Source organism: Salarias fasciatus, chromosome 23 (assembly GCF_902148845.1).
Source record: "Salarias fasciatus chromosome 23, fSalaFa1.1, whole genome shotgun sequence".
Lineage (NCBI taxonomy): Eukaryota > Metazoa > Chordata > Actinopteri > Blenniiformes > Blenniidae > Salarias > Salarias fasciatus.
In genome coordinates this window covers 18,209,267-18,233,155 of record NC_043766.1, presented here as the reverse complement: position 1 = coordinate 18,233,155, position 23,889 = coordinate 18,209,267, and the positions used below count along the sequence as shown (strand labels likewise).

General features: G+C 40.9%; 2 protein-coding genes across 2 annotated transcripts in view; both read right to left on the bottom strand.

Annotated features, from left to right (window-relative positions):
- Positions 1-3,102: 3,102 nt before the first annotated feature.
- dmrta2 (DMRT-like family A2) lies at positions 3,103-5,509 on the bottom strand. Its single transcript, XM_030082754.1, has 2 exons — positions 4,686-5,509; positions 3,103-4,171 (listed from the first exon to the last, which is right to left on the bottom strand). Exons 1-2 carry the CDS (start codon positions 5,143-5,145, stop codon positions 3,288-3,290), a joined length of 1,344 nt encoding a protein of 447 aa, XP_029938614.1. The 5' UTR covers positions 5,146-5,509; the 3' UTR covers positions 3,103-3,287.
- Positions 5,510-19,530: 14,021 nt separating this feature from the next.
- Positions 19,531-23,889, bottom strand: part of faf1 (Fas (TNFRSF6) associated factor 1) — a 76,388-nt gene continuing 72,029 nt past the window's right edge. Inside the window, exon 19 of the mRNA XM_030082753.1 lies at positions 19,531-21,291. Within this exon, the coding sequence (XP_029938613.1) occupies positions 21,208-21,291 (84 nt within the window). The 3' untranslated portion in view covers positions 19,531-21,207. The remainder of the gene's footprint in view (positions 21,292-23,889) is intronic.

Here is a 23,889-nt window from a genome sequence, read left to right as displayed (position 1 = left end):
AAGTGTCACATGTCTGCGAAAAAAGAAGAGAAAATGTTTTGCAGCAGGAGAACAGGAAACAGTTAAGGCACTGCAGCTTCGCATGAGAGAAAATGAGCAACGGGAGAGAAAAAAATGTGCTTGTGTGCATGTGTGTTCAAACATGTGAAGGCTTTATACATATGCAATTTACTGCACTCAAACGGAAATATTTTAACAATAGTCAAATATAATATGATTCTATACAAATAAATAAAAAAATGAAGACATCTTAATTACTCCCCCTTATAAATCAGGTAAAATTCAAAATAATGGGTCTTATACAGCTTTAGGTTAAATTGGATATTTTCTCATAATTTTAAGTATTAATTGAAATTAAAATTTTCGATTTTAAAAATGTTTTTGTGTATTCCATGTGCTATAGCTGAAAATTGCATATAAAACCATTAACCTTTGATTCATTTATGTGTTTGTTGCACCTGTACAGTTGTACTTTGAGCAGTGTAAAAATATGGCGTTCAGTGGAAGAGAGATGGCATTCATTCATGCATCCATTCATTCATCTTGGACACTTCATAAACTCCTCATTCTGCTGCACTAAAAACAGACTTCATATTACATATTGTATTTATAGTTCCTGTTATATTTAAGATTTATGTTATACATAGTGTTACATCTTTTCTTTTTTTAGTTTTCTATTATTCTGACTTCAGTTATTCATTATTTGCACCTTTCATCACTTTTTTGCACACCCCTGTGTGTCTTACGAGCCTCTGCACCTGTAAAATTCTCCTCTGTGATTACTAAAGTCTATTCTATACTATTCTATTCCATCCATCCATCCATTCATCTATCCATCCATCCATCTTCCACAGCTCTCTAATGCAGGGTCACTCCCATCAGCCAGAGGCTACATGACCCCTGTGCAGGTCGCATTATACTAAGTCAAACACACATTCACATTTTCGGAGCCACCAAAAATCCTCAAACTTTGGGACTCGGAGAAGAAAGCTACGTTGTATTTTAGAAGCGAATACACCACAGGGAGAAAATGCAAACTCCACGAAGGAAGACACCAAGTACAAACACAATCCAGGGAAGAGGGTCGGTAGCTGTTTGAACTGATTCTATAGTGGTGCAAAACTCACTTGCTGTGCATGCTAAATGGCCTCTAGGTGGTGCTATTGTTCTGTTACCTTCACCCACTCCAGCCTGGAGAGAGTGGGCGCTGATGCGCTCACTGACCAATCCGAAGAGCCACACAACCTTGGCCTCCGAGCCATTTCTAAGATTTATACAGGAGTTGCAGTTATGCAAGTTTATTAGACACCGCTCTGGTTTTGTTTTGATAGCATGTATTTCTGAATTAATGGTATATTATTTCGGTACGAAATAATGCTCTAAATCTGCGACAGTTTTAACATTTATATTGAGTGAATAACTTGTTAGAAGGTGAAAATAATTCATTTCGTTTCTCTCTCTAAATGCGTCCACTGCTATCAAATTAACTTGATCTGTCAATCCCGGTTCGCTTTTATTCACTTCTCCATACGAGATTGTCATCTGCATTTTACCAGGTTCAATTCTTAGGATCCTACTAGTTTTACTTGTTTAAGCTGTTTGAAAATGATTGTATGCAATGCATCGTTTACCCAGTAGATGAGCGTCGATAAAACTGAGAAGTCTCAGTTAAGTGGATGAAAATTATATTTGCCCTTCAGTGTTGTCCTCTCAGTTCAGTGGCTATAACTCATAATGAAAGCAACATCAGCAGAAATATCTGAAGTGCATGTCCCACGCAGGGTCTTTTCACAGGTTTAAGAGCAAAAAATAAATAAAATGACGTTTGATTAGAGCAGTGCTCGCTCTGACATTTTCTAATATGTACAGTCCGCCGGCACTGAGTGACAAAAACCTCTCATGACGAATTACTTGAGATGATTAATCAACATAATCATTTAGTTAAAAGAGCACTATAATCTCGGGTAATATGCCCAACCTAGACCCACCGAAAAAAACGTGCAATTAAAATAATTAAATCGTGTTGTCGTGAAATAAATAAATAAATAAAAGACACTCTTCTGTATACCTCTGTGCAAATTAATGTGAAACTGCATGCATCTTGGGCTTCATCTATACCACGAGTAAAAAAATAAAAAACAACCTCCAAATTATCTGAAACGATTATTTACCTGATGCATTCGTCTCTGTAAAATGTACTGTGCTTTTGTTATGGTCTGAAAATAATCCACACAAGCAAACAGTTATTAGGATTTGGGGTTAAAAATGTAAATACAGACCAAATGCAGAAATATCTTTCAGTTATCTGCTATATTGATGAATTTCAGTTTGCTCATTTCTCCAGGGTTACGTGCTCCGTTTACACTTTAACATGCTTTGAATGTGCAATTTCACCCAGTACAAACATTAAGAATTATTATGCACGTCCACTGTTTTTTAAAATAACATTTATTTCCAGTATATTTAACAATGTGACAGCACAGCTTGTAACATTTGAAGAGGAACCAACTCGATCCAGCACTTTGTTACAAAATATTTGAGCTGACTAACGGATAAATGAAAAGTCAAATATAGCATAGCATTTCATATAACCAAATGCAATATAATACAGGCAGTTGGAATAAAACTAAGAACTGAAATAATACATAAAGGGAAAAGAAATTAATGGTATTTTTACACATCATTAGTTCAACTTGTACAGCAGAAAATGGGGTTAACATCTGTAAGCTACGTAGTTTAATAACTTAATGTTGCTCTTCTTAATAACCCATGTACGCGCGCAAAAGTGCGCTTCAGTATATCACCAACCAACTGTAAAGTTTTGTTTTTTTTATAAGCTTTTGATAAATAATTTCTTCGTTACTTCGCACAGATTTTACATCAAAAATGTTAAATAAATGTACGCATGTATCAGCCATTTTCCTGGGCTTAATTTTTACTTTCCCAGCTTGATCCTGATTTATTTTGAAGCTATAAATACATTTTCAATTTCACATCATTTGATGGATGAAGTATATAAGGGGGTCGCACGTGGGTAATATCATCCAAACATTTGTAGTCTAACATATGAAATTATTTTGGAAAATTACACATAGATGAGTTTATGTTTTTTTTTTGTTTGTTTGTTTGTTTTTGTGTTTTGTTTGTTTGTTCCCCTCGTAGAGCAATTGACTACAAGCCAGATAATCCTATTATGTACAGCAGCCTGTAGCCAAAACACATCACAGATTTCAACACTTTTGGCTACAAATACACTGGAATGTATCTCACTGAAAGGTCCACCAGTCTCACTGCTTATCTGGCGTGTTGTTGACCAGCGGGCCGTACAGGCCGCTGGCGTAGCTCTGCTCCTTGTGCAGCATCGTCCTGTCCCTTATCAGGTCGCTGAACGCGTAGTCCATCGGGGGCCTGAAGCCCAAGGTGGGCATCAGCCCGGTGGTGGAGTAGGGCGTCATGAAAGCCAGGCCCCGGCTGTGCGCAGAGTATGCCAGCCGCAGCGGGTTCAGTCCCAGGTGGGTACCCAGAGGGTACGTGCTGGGGTCCGCGCCGAAGTGCGGGGCGTTTGGCTGCAGGGGAGAAAACGCGGAGCGGTTGCTCAGCGTCATGGCGCCGGGGAGCATGGGCCGAGTCGGGGCTGTTGTGGTGGCAGAGGCCGGCGGGGGCTGCTGGGCGCTCTGGAGGAGCCTCTCCGCAGTCCACGTCTCGTCTGGCCCGGCTTTATTGGGGCCCTGCGCGCCGCTGTTGTTGAGGATCTGCTCGATGGCCTGCACCACGTCTTTGCCGCAGCCCTGCAGCACCAGCTCCAGGACGCTGCGCTTGTGTGTGGGAAACACTCGGGTCAGGATGTCGATGGCGTTCATGTGCCGGGAGGCCGCGGAGGACGGGGAGGGCTCCTGCTCGTCCTTGTCGGTCTCAGAGCCCGAATCAGAGCCAAGGGAGCTGACGGAGCCCGGAGTTTCCTCTCCGTCCTTCAGAGGCTTTGACACCGGGGAGCTGATGAAAGACTCGCTGTCGCCGTTCTCTGAACCGGAACCGTGCCGTCCGTCCGGGGAGGAGATGCCTGGGGCCGAGTCGCTCTCGGTGGAAGCGGGCTTCCCTGCAGCCTGCTGAGGTGTGGAAGACCCGGCCAGCTGGCTCTTTGGGAACAGCTCATACTTCTGGATGCTTGAATCTGCAGACAGAATCACAGCACAGCAGAAAGTCAGATTTCAGTTGTAAGATAGCAGGTGAGTGACAGAACATGCTCAAATCTAAAACTATTTATAAAATGTATAACTATCTAATTATTATACATTTTTAGTGGCGAAGTTTGGTGAAGTTTTGATGAGGGAGAAAGGAACGCGGTCTGTCTCAGAGTTTAAAAGATTTCCAGATATTTGTCAACAAACCACAAGTATATTCAACTACCAAAAACTATTTTCTGGGGTTCAAAATGTAAATAATAATCACTGTACTGATCTCAGATATTACACCTAAAGCCTACCGCCATCTCGTAAGACCACTGCTAAAGTTAGGCCTGTCTATTTTGACTGTGTGAACAATATTGGGGCCTAAATTATCAGACTTCCAAACTAACTTTATCCACATTGTCATTAGTGCTTCGCGAGGACTTAATCCACAATGACCTGCCCTAAATCAGCGCGTGCGGACACTTTTACGGCGGCGCGCATGCAGTGCGGACTCACCAGAGTTGCTCTCGCTGTTGACGGAGCTGAACACCTCGTAGCTCGGACGCGGCGGGATGATGCCATTGGCGGCGGCCAGGGCCAGTCCCTCCGCAGTGCCGTAGAGCAGCTGCAGCTCCCGGGCTTCGTTCTCTTCCTGCGCCTGCTGCCGCCGCAGCGCCACCTGCGCCGCCATCACCCGCTGCCTCTCCGCGATCAGGGTGCACTTGGCGCACATGCAGTCCTTCCACCGGCAGTAGCGCTTGTGGCCTTTCAGCGCGGACACCACGCCGTGGTTCCGGCAGCGGGCGCACTTCGGGGTGCGCGGGTACTTGTCGGCCGCGCGCAGGAGGAGCGGAGGGCCGCGCAGCAGGTTACCGGCCATTGACACCGGAATGGAGGCTGCTGCGGCCGCCGCTGCGGCTCCCGGGTGGACTTGGGAAGCAGAAGAAACTGAGGGGAGCTCCGGTCTCAGATCCATGCCCGCGATACTTACCGATATATCTAAACTAATGACAAATAGAAGATGTAACAGGAAGGCTGTGATTTTCTTTAACTGACGCGGAGATTCTCACATATGCGCCGTGATTCTCACCATCCCCGGGCAACAGGTGAAGTCAAAGATTTGCACTGGCGGGTCGAAAAAATACGATTGAAACTGTCCAGGTGGTGTGCGGAAAAAGCAAACAGCACGACTGAAAAGAGACTAAATCCGTGGAGAAGATGCGCCGAGAAGAGCTGCTATTCCTCCCCGTCAGAGAGTGAGAGCCGCCCGGGAGGAGCTGAGGTTGTTACTCGCTGCAGCCGGAGACACTAACTTCCTCCAGAGATTGTCAGTGGATACAGATCCCTCTCCCCTCTCTCTATTGTTGCTCCTACGTTTTCATTAGACAAATTTAACAACAATGTGGCGCCTGTCATTGGCCAAAGGAGGAAGGAGCGATCTGATTGGCTTGCCTTTTTTTTTTTCGACTGTGTCCACCTGAGTTCTTTTTTCCAAATATCAAGTGTTAAGAATCTGAAGGGAGTTCCCAGAAAGCTGAAATCGATGCCGTCTATTTGAAATAAAAATGAGTTTTATAGATTAAAAAAAAAACAGCCCTTATTTTTCCACTCCTTATTGTAAACGAAGTTTAACATAGCACTGTAAGCCATGAACAATTAAATAACAGTCCTACAGATGAAAGTAAATTTATTTCAAAAAGCTTTCCTTGTGATTTTTAAGAGTTATCCTTTTATGTGGTTATTTGGTTGTTGAGGTCTGTAATGACACAGCTGGATTGCCGTCATTTTAAGACCTAAAATTCTCCAGAATTAAGATGATGCCTGACTGCATCTGTAAGGTAAGTATTTACTTTTTTTTATTCAAGATCAAGACATATTTCGTTGTTTATTTTTTTAAAAATCTATTTCTCTGCAGTTACCGAGTGTAGGGTGTATTTTACCCGTGATTTCTGATTTTTTTTTTTAGGTTCACTCGCCTTAACACTGAACTCTTTCACTATGTTCACGTCTTGGGCGCAACTTTACCTGTATAGTAACAAACTTTGAACGGGCATATTTAAAGGAAGAAGAAAACACTTGCACGGTATTTTAATTTTGTCTACGTTTTTTTTCCAATAATTTTTTTATTCCCTCATGAAATACTGCATTTTTCGACCTCTTCCTTGTTTTGGGATTTTGTTTTAGTTACATTAGTTTTCGAACTATTAACCCGGCATGTCACTATTTGGCGTCTGGTTTTATCTTCAGCATTGAGCTGTTTAATCTATGTTATGATTTAGTGCAGTGTAGGAAGAGAAAATGAAACCGAAAAAACACTTTGAATGATGTTATGAAATATAACCATATTTACAACTTTTTTCAACATATAAATTATCTATTTGACTCAAGAGATTAAAAACGGTTCAGTATTTTGTTTTTGTTTTTGTTTTTATTTTATTGTCATTTGAAAGTGATTTTCAATTTAACATAGGTTATGCGTTTTTTTATTATTATTTTCAGATATCTTTAGCTGTTCTGTGTTCAAACGCGTGTCGCTACTTTACTTTTGCGTGAAAATCCTGTTATATAATATTGGAATATGTAAAACTACATTTTATTATTATCATTATTATTATTATTATTATTATTATTATTGCTATTATTATTATTATTATTATTATTATTATTATTATTATTATTATTATTATTATTATTATTATTATTATTATTGTTGTTGTTGTTGTTGTTGTTGTTGTTGCTGCTGCTGCTGTTTTTGTGCTATTTAATATTTTATGAGAAAAAGTTTGTTTATATTCATTAAAGACATTTCTGACTCCACTTCTGCGCTTTCTTCTTATTCAGCTTTTCTCTTTTTAATCTAAAACAGAGGAACACACGGGATGTTAAACACTTCTCAATTTCCCAATAACCCCTCTGAAATAAGCGTTGTGTGGTCCTCGCTCCCCTCCATAGACTGACAAACTGAAATCCAGTGACGCTTATCGAGATTTGCCGTTCAAGACGCACAGAGCAACAAAAAGGGCAGCGCGCTCAAACCACCTGCTTCCTCACCTGTTCGCTCAGCATCATGCATGCAGCTTTTTGGAAATCAGATTAAAAAGTTATAGATTTTTTTTCCTTCTTTTTTTATATTTATTTATTTTGAATCAACAATTGTCAGTACCTTGGAGGATGACAAGTCTTAGTAATCAACAACAACCACTTGGAGAAGAGGAGAAATGGCTGCTCGGTGCGTTGCAGCAGTGAGCGTGTGTGCAGCCCTGCCTCTCTCCCCTCCCAGGCTCATTGTTTACTTTCTGAATCACTGTAAGCAAATGCCATCTGTTTCCCTCGCCGCTGTCATCTGCACCTTAATTACCTAGCCAACAGGCTAATAGAGACGATATTAAAACTACATCTTTTTGACATTCAGAGTAATTATCTGCATGGGCGACGATCTCCCGCGGATGGAAATTGCCGGTTTCGCAAGCAAGTGATAGTAGCAAACAACAGAGGAGGATTATGGACCTGTAGTTTCACCTCAGGATGGAGGGTTTAAAAATAAAACTGCTCACCAGTTTGAGTGCCGGGGTAACAAATCAAATAGGGAGGTTTATGACCAATCTTTCTCATCATAAAAATGCAATTGAAAAAAGAACAATGAGTGAACAATTATTTGAAAAATAATACACCTGTTTTAAGACATTAGTGGATTATTCATATATAATTATGCTTTTTGCATGTATTTTTTCTTTTTCTCCGGAGCCAAACGGAAAGATTGTTTTGTAAAAAAAAAAAAAAAATGCATTTTGATAGGGATTAGTTCACTATTGTTCCCCATGGCCCAATTAAAAATGCCCCCCGCGCAATTAAAAGTGACTGTGAGCACTTAGAAAATCCAACATTCTTTTAACCACTTCATTAGGCCTATGCATCAAAAAACTATGCGATGCTTTCATTTCTTTCAAGAAGGCTACAGACGAGTGGGTTTTTAACACCCTTTTAAGATCATAACAAAGGCCATGCTTGACCCAACATATGTAGCAGCATGTTTCCGCTGCCCCTGCACCCCGGTGCGGCTTTCTAGCGGCCTCTCCCACTGCCGCTGCCCCGCCTGCAGCCCGGCTGGGCCCGGATCCCCTCCCGCGCTCTCCCGCCGCAGCAGCCGGCACTGTCACACACAGGCAGAGGTTAGAGTAGCAGTTAGACAAGGGGCTGCGCAGAAAAGAAACGCACGGGGGTTTTCACTCAAGCATTTACACGCTTGACGGGCGCACCGAGTAGGCCCGGGCTTATAGACAAGAGGCTGTTAACCTGCCACTTCACACCAGCGCCGCCGCGCCGGGGAAATGGATCAGGCTAAACGCATTCCTTTAAAGGCAGAGTCAAGGGAGCAGAGAGGGCTGGGGACGCGCGCACCACGAAGCTTATGGCCTGCGTTCCACGAGCACGCACAACAGTAACATGCGGAACCGTGACATGGAACATACAATACAACGTGATCATTTTCAGACCAAATCCCTGATAAAACAGTCATATTAGAGTTTTTCTATTGAGTAGCCTACATAATTCCTTAATTAAGAACCTGCACAAGACGTCTGCAATTATTTATAGTCGGTCAACGCATTATGAAAGTTAAAGCAGAGCAATGTGAAAACAATGTTGAAAAATGTTCTCACAGTTTAAGCATCGTGTTTCATTTTATTATTAAGCACATGTAACCCTTATTTCTTAAATAATAAGCAATATTATTTAACAAAATAAGCGGTTGTCATGTGTGGCATGATGTAATATAAAGGTTTAAGAAAATGTAGTGGAGTAAACCCTTAGCACCATCTCCTGTGAAATGTCCCAATTAAAACCAAAAGGCACCCTGCTACTAAAAGAAAATGGCTTTTCTGCTGTGATCATAGGCGGAAATCACGAGCGAAGACACGGGGTATGTGGACTCCCGTCTTCCATTTAAAAACCGATAATTAATCCATACTTTGTGGACTCATCACAAATGTATTTTGAAAAACAGTTTCACTGGAATATTGATGTGAAGTCTCCTCCCTTAGCTGTGACAGCCAGTCTTTCAAAAGTCAAAGGCAAACAGAGGCTTGCAGAGAGCTGGCTGGATAAGGCCACGAGCTGAAGAGGCACTTGAGCTGAAGAGGCAGGCAGAGGTCTCTCAAGCATCACTCTTCACCCGCTAGAATAACACTTATTTGTAAATGGGGGATAACCCCGTCATGGCGTATGAATATTTCAAAGATTTGAAAGCTCCGTGTCTGCCAAAGCAGTTGGCCAGCAGTCAGGCAATCACACACACACACACACACACACACACACACACACACACACACACACACACACACACACACACACACACACACACACACACACACACACACACAAAATACGTTTTTGTGCCCCGAGGTAGGTTGGCAGGGATTATCTTTGTTTAATGAATGGGCTACAAGTATTCATCAACACGGCGAGATTATTGGGCTCTCTCGCTTTCCATTTTGAGCAGCCTATAGTGGCATATAACTCTGTGTGTGTGTGTGTGTGTGTGTGTGTGTGTGTGTGTGTGTGTGTGTGTGTGTGTGTGTGTGTGTGTGTGTGTGTGTGTGTGTGTGTGTGTGTGTGTGTGTGTGTGTGTGTGTTTGAACGAGAGAGAGAGAGAGCGAGAGAGAGAGAGAGAGAGACCTACACACTGCAACCAATTAAAATGCACTCTCCCTTGCTCTATCCCTCCACATCTGCCTCCTTTTCTCCACCAACGAATGGTGCAGAAAAGAAGGAAGCTCATGAATAGGAGCTCATTGAGATCACAGATGGAGTATGGCTTTCTTTTTGCTAGAAATTTGAGAAACACTATTGTCCCCAATCAAAACTCAATGTGTTCCCCTACAATGGTGCCGGCTTTGAGCTCTGCCGCTTCAATTGGCCTTGTTTTTGAAACTTGAAGTGTTCAGCACAAAGAGTTGGCCCTCCTAGATGTCACCACCGCTTCGCTTCTGTGTGCGTGTGCATGCTATGTGTGTGTGTGTGTGTGTGTGTGTGTGTGTGAGAGAGAGAGAGAGAGAGAGAGAGAGAGAGAGAGAGAGAGAGAGAGAGAGAGAGAGAGAGAGAGAGAGAGAGAGAGAGAGTGCGCGCGCGCCATACCCACAAAAAAACACAATTAATATGAAGCTGTAATTACTCTCCTTCACGCCACTGCACCTATTCAGGACCCCACTGGCCCATTTATTGCTTTATCCCATGCGGCTGGTAATCCGAATACCACAGGTTTTTATTCGGCCGCTCTGGAAGGAGGCAAATCTGGAGGAACATATAAACTGAGCAACAAGCCGAGGGAGGCTGAGGGATGCAGGCAATAAAAGTTATCTCACAAGATTCACCATAAATTACACATTAGCTTTACTTTCAGTAATAGGTTGATGAATTATTCCAGATTATGGATTTGATAGTGAAGGTATGGTTGTTGCCATTTTCGCGCGTGGCTCAGAGCGCATCGATCGATATAACACCCTTTGAAATACAGAAACGTACACCTTGATACATGTATAGGGAATTATAAATATGTATTTTTGGGGCATAGTAAAACAGATAAAGTGTGATTAAATGAGTCAATTAATCAAGAGGCTTTTCACAGTTTTTCATTCTATGAATAGACATACAGAAGGCAACTAAAATTAAAAAAAGTAAGTATATTTATTCAATTTTCATTTATTCTTCATCTGGTTTGAAGGTTTACACACTCCGCTGCGGCTCTAAAGCTTTAATGAGACCAGGTGTCACAGCAGAGATGCAGTTTCCCTCCATCACTGCAGCACTCAGAGCGCCCCCTACAGGCAGCAGCCGCGGGGAGCCGAACCGAGACTCAAAACCGCTCTGATGACAAAAAAAAGTTATTTTAAAAAAATGTAGTAAAGTAAAAATCGATTTTTCGATGCGATAGAATTACCCTCTCATCGAAATAATACAATAAATTCATCAGTTGTGAAATAATGAGGATATGTTTGCAGAGCACAGCAGGAATATTCCCCTCAACATCAGGTCCACACTTCGAAATTGAAACTAAAGGCCAGTTTGCGTTACTATAAAATTAATCACAGGAAGGAATTTTTCTGTATACACCAACAAAATTATCTTTTGTGCAAACAGACGAAAATCATCAATCATCAAGGACCGCAAGCCACTTTGGATAATTAGTCTTTATGACTGTCAAAAAAGATTAATATTAAGAGAAAAATATGTTTTTTTAAATGACATAAATATACAAGCTACCATATCTTTTCTAAACATTTTTTAAACATATAATGATAAAGGAAAAACTGCTGAATGATTGTATGATGCAGTTGTACATAAATGTAATTCTTATTGTTATTAAGACACTCACAGTCAAAAATATTATTGATTGTTTTCTCATCAGCAAAGACTCATTTGTGCTTTTGAAACACATATGCTGGATCATATGTATTGACTCAAAGCTCATGTCAAACATAAAGTAACCTGATCGAGCTCCACAGCTGGCACTCACTCAGAGGAGTGTATATAAGATGAAGAAAAAAACATATGAGTTCAAGTCATACAATTATTTGTATTTGTCTACATGTTGAATGGCCTTGACACTTTTTTTTTTTTACCTAATTAAGTTAGGTTTGTATATTTTCTCAATTTCACTAAATAATTATTAAGTGTTAAAGCAAGTGTTCAAAACCCTGAAAAAAGGATCTGGGACTTTATACATTTTCTCCTTTTCTAAAAGAACTTAAACTAATTTCAAAGGCATGGATCTTATAATCCAATTGGTTATCAGAGTGCAAAAATGTGTTTTGTTGTTTTCATGATGGAAACCAAAGTCTATTGTGTCATTAACAAACAGACATGTGAAAAGAGGGAGAGATGACCCTCCTTTTGTGCCCACCCAACAGTTTAAGCTGCATAGATTCTGTTTCTTTGGGCAGGGCCCATGTCTCTGAGAAAGTAAACTCGGGATGACCTTCCAGGTTAGGCCAGTCTGGGACACAAGCAAAGATCCTGTGATTCAAGGAGCTGCCATGCTCTGCCCATCTCAATGGGTCCCACTTCAAAAGGAGGGAGGAGAGATCGCTTGTGTCAGGAATTTTGTTCCCTCGCCAGTGGGCTGCATTCTTGACCCTGGCGGAGCTGGTTAAACATCAGGGACGCTTTCCTCTTTTGTCATCAACAACCTGATGTTACTATCACCCAGTCTGTGGCGGGGGTGCCAGCAGAGTAAGCTCATTACCACACAGACACTTTTTGTTCTGGCTGTGTCATATTTAAGAGCTGCTGCTCAGACAGAAGCTGATTGAGACGTCCGACCGGAGCTGAACTGAAACGTCAAACATCAATTAAAGTACCTCAACAGAGCCTCTATTTTAAGCCTTCTGATACAGTAAAAAGTTTCACCACCAAACTTCTCACAAAGCAGAGTAAGACTGACCAAAATCATTTATATTCTATATTATATGTGCTTGTTTAAATTCTGTCTCTCCAACCTATGTCTTGATAATTATTAATGCTCTTATTTTTACTGCCGTGACAGAATAACTGAGCTGTCAGCCCCGTTTAGATCTGCCTTATGACTAATTCAGTCACCATGCCCAGTAGAAATTACTTAATGAGATAGCTGTCAAATTTTGTTGCATACACATTATTGCCAACTGTTCGCACTGATTATGTGATTATTAATAATGATTTAAGTCTTATATTTCCAGGAGTCCACAGTAAACTGGGGAAACAATGTTCCTCGGTCATTAAAAACTGCTCCCAGCATCTGTTCCTGACAGAAGCTGATCCGTTAACAAATGGCAAAAGAAAAAAAAGAACAAAACAGAGATAAGCCACCAGCATGGAGGTATAGCTTTCATCAAGGTTTTATCTGTAACTGTGGAAGCAGGATCACTCAGTTAATGTCAAAGCTCACATCTGTCTCAGGAAGCAGGACATAGAGACAGCAGCTTCCCAACAATTAATGGATAATATTCTCACATAACGTCAGTATTTATATATTTGTGCATTTTCATATTGATCAGTTACTGGCACATTGTTACCAAAAATTGTGACACTAGAAGGAAATATTACTATATTGGGAACGTCAGGGTTGTTACCAACACTGCTAGTGTCTGATTTACATGGGTTTAAATGGCCTCTTCTACTCTCATTATATGGAACAACTTAATAAATTATAAAACTGTTTATCTGAAGGAGCCTCATAAGAAGAGTGAATGTGGCAATAATAGATGTGAAATCTTATTATTTGGACTTTTATACATACCACACATTTACTGCTTTTGCAGTCTAAACAGGCTTTACATGAGAAGTTACGCTCACATGTACAATTTTTAAAAAGCCACTTCGACAGGTGGACATGGGGAGATTGAGGGTCAAAACGCCTCACTCAGGTTTATAACCTGAATCTACTGTCACAGATGTAAAGAAGGCCTTATAAACAAAAATAAATAAGAAGCTTCTCACAATTACAAAAGGACAGTTTAATACTGAACATATTTAAAAAAGGTAAAGTAGGAAATAAAGGGCTGATTTGCCATGCTAATGCAGTTGGACTGTCAACAAGCTGCTTCAACTGTCAGATTTTCCAGCCTCACTCGGATAAAAACCGATGCTGACATTTGCTCGTCAAACAAAATAACTCTTGACAAGTTTTCTTCTAATATTAAAGAGGAATATCATTAAGTCTCATCAGCATTTCCGCCTCCATCATCGTCATCAGGTGCAGCCACACAAATCGGCATGCTTGTGCACATTAAGTCCAAAAAGCTGCACAATAGAAACTGTAATGTCACAGTTGAGAGGAGCTGCACTATGCATGCTGTTCCCTGAGGAAGACACAGTCTGACAGAGCAGCGGAGGAGCACCTGTCTGTCTCTTTCATCAGCGCACTCAGCTTCACGCTCACTGAGCTCCTCACCCTGTCCTGTCCTCACCCTCGCCCCGAGCTGCGCGTGTCTGTACAGCTAACACACACTCACACACACTCACACACACTCACACACTCACACAGAATGCTCCGTGTTCACCATCACTCTGAGTAATGCAAATGTCATCTATAGACATTTAGCTTTTTCCCTTCGAGCTTTCGCAAAGTTCAGTGATCTCCCCTAAACCAAACCCAGCTCACATTCAGGAGGTCTTATTTGGTCGAGTCGGGGTCAACGTCTCCGTGAAGCTCTGAGCACAAACAGGTTTAAACAGTTGTTGAGAAATGAGTCAGATCACTTCTGAACTGAAACAGCTCAGATGCACTCCACAACTCCACCACATCATTTTCTATCAAGTCTTTATTCCTTTTAGACTGACAAGAGGCTGGAGATGATCCAAATCACTCTCAGGAGGTTTATCACAGGGCCCCAACAAAGACATAGAATATCACACACACACACATACACAAATAATTAAATTATACACAAATATGTGATGAAGGAAATTCTAAATTCGTCTGTGGCTCTTAAAGCAATGTTGTCCTTTTCTGAGGAAGCTGGATCCCTCGGGAGAGCGCACAGACAGAGAGGCAGGAGACGCTCATCACTGCACCACAGTATGTATTATTTATACGCTACAGCATTTTTCTCATGGTGCAAATGATCAGAAGAGTTGGAAAGATTAACTGAAGTATTCAACAATACTCAAGTATAGCTTCTATAAACACTTGAGTGAAAGTATAAAAGTATAAAGTACTGAACTCCAGACTTTAAGTACAGTTTATGTTTTACTGTAATCAATACTCAATAGCAGGAACCTATTTGAATGTACTCATACACACAAATGGCCCAGATTTGTGATTAAAGCAGAAGTAAATACAAAATTAAATACAGTGTTTTGTTTTTTTTGCCTGCTAACCTTCAAATATTAACTTGACTCATTCTTTTTTAGAAACCCGTGTAGTTTGCACATGAAGCAGCTGTATGTCAGCTCGTTAAATTCAGAAGGAGACGACAGTCAGAATGAGCTCATGAATTTTATTAAAGTTACAGTGACACACTGTTTTTTAGTGATTATATAGCAACCATAAACATTTCTGTATGTTTTTTTTCTTCAGCAATGTAATCTATTAGCACTATTTCATCTAATCAGCTTTGCACATTTAAGCATGAAGTTTAATTTCTTGTAAAGGCTGTTAAGAAAACATTGTGAAAGAAAACAATGACCAAATACATTTTGTTTTAAATCAATGCAATTAAAGATTAATGTCCAAGTTATTTTATCTTCTTTCTGAAAATGCAGTAAATACCTCTTAGATCTCACAAGAAACACCAGTGTCTTATTAAAAACAATGTTATTTCCAAATACATCTGTAATCTTTTTTCATCCTATTTTTATTAATCAAAATCTAATTTGTTCCTGCTCGAGTCAGAGAGAGAGAGAGAAGGGAAAATGCCTTGCAGCATTTGTTTCCATCTCTCTGAATGGAGGCTTCAGCAGCGTCTCCTGCCTGGTCAAACCTGAGGAAGCGTGGTTGGCTGAGCGCGTTAGGTCGACTCATTCCTTCGCGTGAGAATCATGACAGCCGTGGGGAAACTGACAAACACACTCACACACCGGGATGCTCGTGTGAAACACTCCCAGCGTGCCGCTGCAGTCGGGGAGTGTTTCAAAGCAGGTATGAACTGCATTGTGACAGGTTTCTGAAAAACTCTATAAACCCTCCTGAGACTCACATTTTCCAACAATATACACAAAAGGATTAGACAACACTACACACAGAGAGATAGATAATTGTCTTTTTCACCCCATCGGGATTAACAGGAAGCCTGTAGGACTCCTATCTGAAAGTAGACTTAAACAGACTTGACTTCCTCAAGTAATTTATGGTAGATTAATGTAATCCAGTTCATAAAGAAGAATGAGGTCAGATGACGTTCTCTTAAATAGAGCAGGCTCCCTGTCGGCAATGAAAGTCTATATCTGAAGTTGGGCTTTTGCTTACATTAGATGGAGTCTTTAAAGTTGAAGATTAAACTATTAACATTTGCATACTCTTTAATTTCACTTTCAGACATGTGCAACTGGTGGCCCCTGTCCTAATACTCACTTTGCACTCCATGTGCCAATTTAAAAAAAACTAAGAAAATTTCTTTTTTCCACAAACAATCGTACAATAATGACAAATTTAAGAACATTTCACCAATTTATTATCTTCAATACCTTTATTATGAATTCAAGGTGCAAAAAAAGTAAAAGAGAAACAAGTTAATTGTAATCGTAGCTAATAAACAACCTAAACCCTCGGATCATCACTAAATACAATGATCTCGTCCTGTAAAGGCCAAACCCAGTTGTCATCATTAGAGATTAGGCAGACAACGGTAACATTCTAGTGTGATAGAGGGATGTGAATATTTGATTACCTCCGCCAAGGAGGTTATGTAATCACGTCGGTTTGTTGGTTGGTTTGTTAGCAACATTACAGAAAAAGTTATGGATGGATTGCAATGAAACTTAGTGGAGAGGTGGGTCTTGGGCTAACTTAGAATCACTGTCTGGATCCAGGAATTTTTTAAAGGATTCTTTATCATTGAGAGATAGGGCAGTCTTTGACTATAGTTGGGCATAACTCAACAATAAATGACAAGGCGGCTTAGCAAAAAATTACAGTGTGAGTTCTTCAATGACTCTAAGAGATATCAGCTGCTGATCCAGATCACGGAAGTATTCCGGATATCAGGATCCAGAACAGACAAAAATAGGGGGATTCCGGAGTGTCAGTCACTGTGAGGCAACACACTGACATATGAACATGCAACAAACAGCTTTCTCCCATACATAGTTTGTGTTGGGGAGAAATAAAATGTTTTTTATTATATATGGTGTTCTCATTGTTGTTGGTGATTGATTTGAGCTGTGGCGGAGGTCTGCGCTCTCTGAGTGCCAAATTCTAGTTTCCACTGAAATATCCAGTATATTACAATTCAATGTTCTTAAGAAAACACATCATTTTTTAATCAAGAGCTTTTGAATTGATCTTCTCAAAACTGTAATACTCATTTACATGACTGTGCAGGAACACCTTTTTTTTTATATAATACAGCTACGCACAATGTTTTTTGGTCAAATTTTCTTAACGGAGCTTTTTCAGACACATGAAGTGTAAAAAGTAAATGTTGGAGATATAAAAACCTGTCCTCTTTGCTTATGAGTTGTGGCAGACACTTGAAAGTGATGAAAACCTACTGTCAAAAAAATAAAAACAATGCAAAAAAATAAAAATTAACTGATTTATTACCCACAAATAAATCTCTGTCCAAGTTTTTTCTTGACCCGCCTCCTTGCCCCTGTGTGAGCGTTTCCTTTACGGTGGCACTTGTCAATCTTTGCCTTCAGCCCTGCTACAGATGGGGGGCTAAGCCTGCGTGATCTCTGCTCACTGAAGGCAGGAAATCAGCCACGCCGTGGCTGATATTACCAGGTGGTGAGAAAGTGAGCATATTAAAACATTTGCAAAGAGAGAAACTCAAAAGGTCTGCTAGGAACAAGTGAAGGTGCAAAATAAAGTTCACTGAAGCACAAAACTGAACAAATGAGGGAGGCTCGTGCAAGATGTGGGGAGATAAAGTATTGGGAGGTGTTCAATGGCTTGCACATAATTATTATTGAACATGTTGCTGTAATAAGCAGGTTTTTAAAGCTGTAGGCATTTAAATCCTCCATGGCCCCTCACCTCGAGGACCGGGGGATCCTCCTCGACAGCTGATCAGGAGAGCCGGTTCAGTCTGCGGCTGCTCCCTCAGCTCAGAACAGGAGGAGGAAGAGAGGCGGGCAACGATCAAACTGTTATCCGTGATGGAGAACAGCTCCTGCCTCAGGCAGAATATAAAGTACGGCAGCTTCACCAGCAGCACACTCATTCAGTCCAGCTGTGTGAAGGAAACACACCACAGGTCCTTCCTGTATTGCTGCTAAAACTCTACAACTGTCACTGCTCCCAGTAATGATACAAAACCTGTGCCACTCCTCACGCTCTTCTCTTCACATCACTCTGCATACCTGCACTCTCACACACTGGATATATCGGCTCCAAGTGTCTCATCCTTGAATTATGCTGTTATTGAAAACTATCTGCAGTAGAACACCAGGATCAAATATGTATGTAGAACTCCTGCCAGCACATCCAAAAGTCTATGGCAGAACGTCAGGAGAACATTACCATTTCCTGGTCTCAATGAAAATATGAAAAAAGGTGAATTTATTCAGCAAGTGAACCAGAATTATTCAGTGTGTAAATATATTGTGTGAGCAGCACGTTTACCAATGCAGCAATATCTGTCTGAAAGCTGCCTTCCCATTTAAAACAGAGTAGCTGACGTAAAGCAAAATTTACAAAACTGTGAAACACTGCTCAGCTTTTAGTCTTAGTGGCGGCACAAAAGCGATTTGAGTTTTACTCTCAACAAAAATATAAAAACACTTGTTTTGCTCCCATTTTTCATTAACTGAATTCAAAGATCTAAGACTTTTTGTAAATACACAAGGGTCCATTTCTGTCAAATATTGTTCACAAATTGGCCTAAATCTGTCTTAATGAGTACTTCTCCTTTGCCAGTAGCCAGCAACTTGGCACAGTTCCTGGAGAAGTGCACCAACGATCCACAGGCCATGATCAACCTGATCGACTCACTGCAGAGACATGCTGCGCTGCGTGAGTGAAACGGTCCTTTCTTCATTTTGTCCAGGTTACATTTTGTAACCTAAGCAGCAAAAATGAGAGCAGCAGAATATTGAGGGCACGGCTCAGTATCACAGCTGTAACCTGTAAACTCAAGTTGAACAGTTGGAATTAAAACAAACTGAGATTTTCAAGCCAAATATAACTTTCATCAGTAAAAACTGAGTTTTAGGTAGAACTTTTGTACCAAATGACTTTTGGCTAATGTAAATTCAACAAGAAATTAATCGATGCACGGAGTAGTTTGAGACACACAAACCCATTTTCACCCCAAAGCTGCTCAGGAAAAGTAGAAAGCCATGCAAAATGTAGTTTTTCCACAACTTATGGACATATAAGCATTTATTTACTGGACTGAAGGGAAAAAGATACCAATCTTCTTGAAGAAAGATTAATGACAATGGTGTTTGGCTTAAACTTTGCACACCTTCATTTTTATTTTTTATTTTCTCAAATCAACAGAACGCAAATTTCCTTGCTTCAGATCTCACAAGAATACTTCATAAAGTGGCTGTTTCACCACAGTGGATAACGTTAAACTTAACTAAAAGCATTTCAAATGAAAATCCACTTCTCTGCATCACTTTATCGTTAAAAAAACAAAAAATCAGTTTCAAAAAACTGAAGGAAAACACACGTGTGCTTGTGAGCAGTGTGTTTCAACATATTACAGGGTGACACAAGTTGATGCTCATAAACATATATTTTATATAATGTATATCAAACTGAACCTAACACAGGAACAAACTTCAACAAGGATTCAAAAGAAGAAAAAGAAATAAAGAAAAGAAAAGAAAAAACCCTGAACGCTATTGGCTTGTTGAGCAGTGGCGGTTAAATCAAGGATGAGCAAAGGCTGAAGAGACATTGCAGATGCTGCTGGTGTCCCATCAGGCCCTGTCCCCTATGTGGATAGCAGACGGACGGGAGTAAGGAGGTGGAAGACGTGGTGAGGACAGGGCGGGGCGGGGCGGGGCGGGGCGGGGCGGGGGTCAACTGTGGAGTTGGGAAAGGTTAAAGGCTGATTTATGCTCTATGTACACAGTCAAATTAAAGCATTCATTTGAGAAGATGTTTTCGTCACGGCCTTCATGCAAACACCCTTTATGTTGACGTGGACATTACAATACACCTCCACAGGGGGGCAGCGCGGTGTCAACAGCCCCTGGCAATAGAGTAGCGGAAGTTGTTAATGACATGGCGAGAGGTGGAGACACCAATAATGTACCGTTTGAGAAAGAAAATAAATCCGTGTAGTCGGTAGCGGTGGTTCTTGCAGCCGCTAGGTTAGGGAAATCGATGACGACCCTCGCTTTCTACGTTTCCAAGATACCCACGCTGGGATTTGGCGACTCGTTCAGCAGAGTGACGGCCCATAACAAGGACAACGAGTCACGTAATCTGCGAGCGAGGCTGAATATCCCACTGTCCCCCTGCACCTCCTCTGTAACGGGAATCAAGCAAGCTTTGGTAAAACGTTTCAAATTGATCAGGAGGGTGTGTCGCGCAACACAGATTGCCCTCAAGGATGAGCTACTTTCTTCTTGGTGCCTCAGTCAGTCAGTTGCACTCAGCGGCTACGCTGCCTCCAAGGTTCGCGGTGGAGCTCCTCTGTTGGTCCATATTCATTGGCTTCCAGGCAACGGAAAGAAATATGGATGATATGAACACAGAGTGGAGACGGAAGGCTTTGTGCATATTCATACGTGTACCTAACATCGAGCATAAATTAGCCTTAGGAGGGTCAATAGAGGTTTAAACGAGTCAGCTCAGGTTTATTGAAGTTTTTCCTATGACATTTTTAGATCATTTTTAATCATTGAAAACAAAACAAAAAAAAATGTTCTAGTAAAACAGCATTGTTGTGTTTAGCTGAAAAAAACCAGGGACAAGTCCTTGATTTTTGTTTCGTGTGACAATGATTTGTCATCTCAGTCTCTCAACACTTGTCCACAGCTTGTCTTGTGTGAGACAAACCATGACACAGCAGTCCTGGAAGGTGAAGTGTGTGTTAAGTGTATGTGAGGAGTTGGGCAGAGAGAGAAAGAGACGGGATTAAGGGTTGTGAAGTGTTTGGCTGTGTGCTTGTGATACTGTCTTTGCTCCTCTGTGCAACACGTGTACACCACACCACCCATTCCTATAACACGACCAGGCCGAGGGCAGAAAAGCTTACTTGCACTTGTGTGAATGTGCCTGTGTGTTCATGTACGTCTGAGAGTTTCACCTTTGTGTAAGTCTATGTGTAAGTGTGTGCATGTATAGTGTAGGCCCAGACTGGGATGGGGCCCATGCTTGGTGACTAATGTGCGTCCAGCCAGTTTATCAGTCAGTCTCTCAGCAATCCAAGGGCCGGGTGTACTACTCTTTGGCCCCCAGGAAGAGAGTCTCCTGTGGAAACAACTTGGCCTCCAGCAGAGTCGACCCTGGATCCAAGTCCGTTACCTGAGAAGAGACGAAGTGAAGCGAGACGTTAGACAATCACTGAAGAAATGCTTTGTTTCACTGTTGGCCGACCAGACAGAGAACGGTTAAAAAAAAAAAAAAAAAAAAACCTCCAGCTCAATAAACAAGTGAAACTGTGTGGAGACTGATTACAAGAATTTCTAACGGGGATTTAAGTATTTCTATTCTTTTCAATTCAACCCTGAAAAATCTTAAACACTCAATTCTTAATCATGAGCAGAAAGAGTTACGCTCGTCACCACTTAAGGTGAGTGGCTTCAACGGCACAATTAACCCTGATGAAAGTTTAAAAAATATTTGACTCCCAAAAACTGACAAAGAAGTTTTCTAGCTACGCAGTAGTTTTTCTCTAGTTCTCACCCACAATGCTCTTAAAAAGATGAGTTCATGTGTGTTTATTTCTTGAGGCATCAGAAGAGATTTAACTATTGAATTATCACTAGCATTTCGTTTAAATTATTTCTATAGGTAACAAAAATTACTCTTACTCAATATTAGGTTTATTTTTATGAATCCCGCATTTTCCCAATTGTTTTCACAAATTCAAAATAATGACATTTTATTCCTCATTTTGATATAATCTTGGGTTAATCCATCTGAATAGCATCTCATTGTCCAATCTATCACACACACACACACACACACACACACACACACACACACACACACACACACACACACACACACACACACACACACACACACACACACACACACACACACACACACACAACTTCAGCATATACCTAAACACATAAGGTTAGGAGAGCATGTTCTTCTGTGTGTGTGTGTGTGTGTATGTGTGTGTGTGTGTGTGTGTGTGTGTGTGTGTGTGTGTGTTCTGACTGTGGCTTAGAGTCGTTTCGCTCATGATATTTTTTATTCTGTGAAAAGTTCTTTCCATTGCATTCAGTTAGAAACAGGGTTGCATTAAGTTTTTTTGATTGATTGTTAGGTCATTTTACCAGAAACGACAGTTTTTTTAGTGGGACAAACTTACAAGTAAAAATGGGCAAATACTCATAAAACTTCAAAAAACAGTACGACTAAATATTGTACCCATAATTTCAGTAAAATTTCAATCAAGCAACAATCCACAGAATCTACAATACAAAGTACCACCAAATGGATTTGGAAAATGTGTAAAAATCTCAGAGCACAAGGTACTGCACAAAAAAAGGAAAAAAAAAAAGAAGAAGAAGAAGAAGACAATAATGAAAACAATGAGAGAGAAAAAAATAAAACAAAATAAAAATATATCTTCACCGGAACTAATTTAGGTACAAACAGCACAGTGTTGTGTATTTGTGTACTTTTCCTACATGTTAAAGAAGTTACTAAACAGTAATAATGGAAGAAGTTACATCTGGTTATGGGAGAGTGCATTCAGACATATTTTAGCAGAAGCATCTCACACCAACAAAACCCCCGAAGTTGAAGGCCAGCTAAACATTCCCTGTGATTAAAACTGGAGAACAGTGTCGCTGCAGTGTAGCACTGATTGAAACACCTGTGAGTGTATGTGGTGTGTATTATTCTAGCATCCTGTTAAAAAAAAAAAAAAAAAAGACGTCTAAGAGGTAATCTGAGCTGTAAGAGCTTTGTTTCCACAAGAAAACCATTGGGTTTGTTTTCTTAAAAAGGCTCCAATCTGGAGCAAACGAATGAAGTTTACAGGACGAGTGAGGGAGAGAGACGGGCTGAAAGGAGGGGCGGGTGGGAACTCTGCATTTCTGATGCCCGATAACGATTCATCTGAACTGTGACTGAGGTCACACAGAAACGTCACCGACGTTTTAAAGGAGGAAACATTTATCTCCTCAGTGGCTATTGTCTTTTAGTGGAAAAATACGGCACTGCCACCCACAACGGAGCTGATCGAGTTAGCCCTCATAAAGAGGGGGGGGGGGGGGGTCTGACCTGAGGTTTTTTAAAACAGGACAATCTGACTCTGTCTTTGACACCCCGCCACCCCTGTGGGCCTCTTAGATTATGTGAGCTAATCACAGGAGGGGTTGTGTTACATCGGGCCAATCTAACACCTGGGCTGGCTGGGCGAGGCAGTGGGACACTGAGATGTTTCCAGGGCTTATCTGATGACTGCTGCATCAGCCCCTCTGATTAGGAAACCTATTCAAACCTTGTGGTGGGATAATTAGTCAGCTCCCTGTACTCGCTGTAGAAGGTCGGAGGACAAGCCGAACACAGCAAAGGTCGCCCCCACTACAAACAAAGTGAAAAGCTCAAAACAAGACCGCTGTGGGGATTGAAGTCTGAACATTGCTCACAATCACCTGCAGTGTTTATGGCAAGTATCACATTTATAGTGCAAGCACTGCAAGATTAGAGTTACTTAAAGCTCATGAGTAAAATCCTGATTAAAAAAAAAAAAAAACTTTAAATGGCAAAGAAAATCTGTCCTAATATATCTACACATTAAAAATTACAATGAGAAATCAGCAATCTTAAATTTATTAAAATTTGTGGTAGTGATGACTTCATTGTTCACCATCTAAAGAGTGATTTTTGCCTAGCTTACAGAGAATAAAACTGTACGTTCAAAAAACATTTAACCCT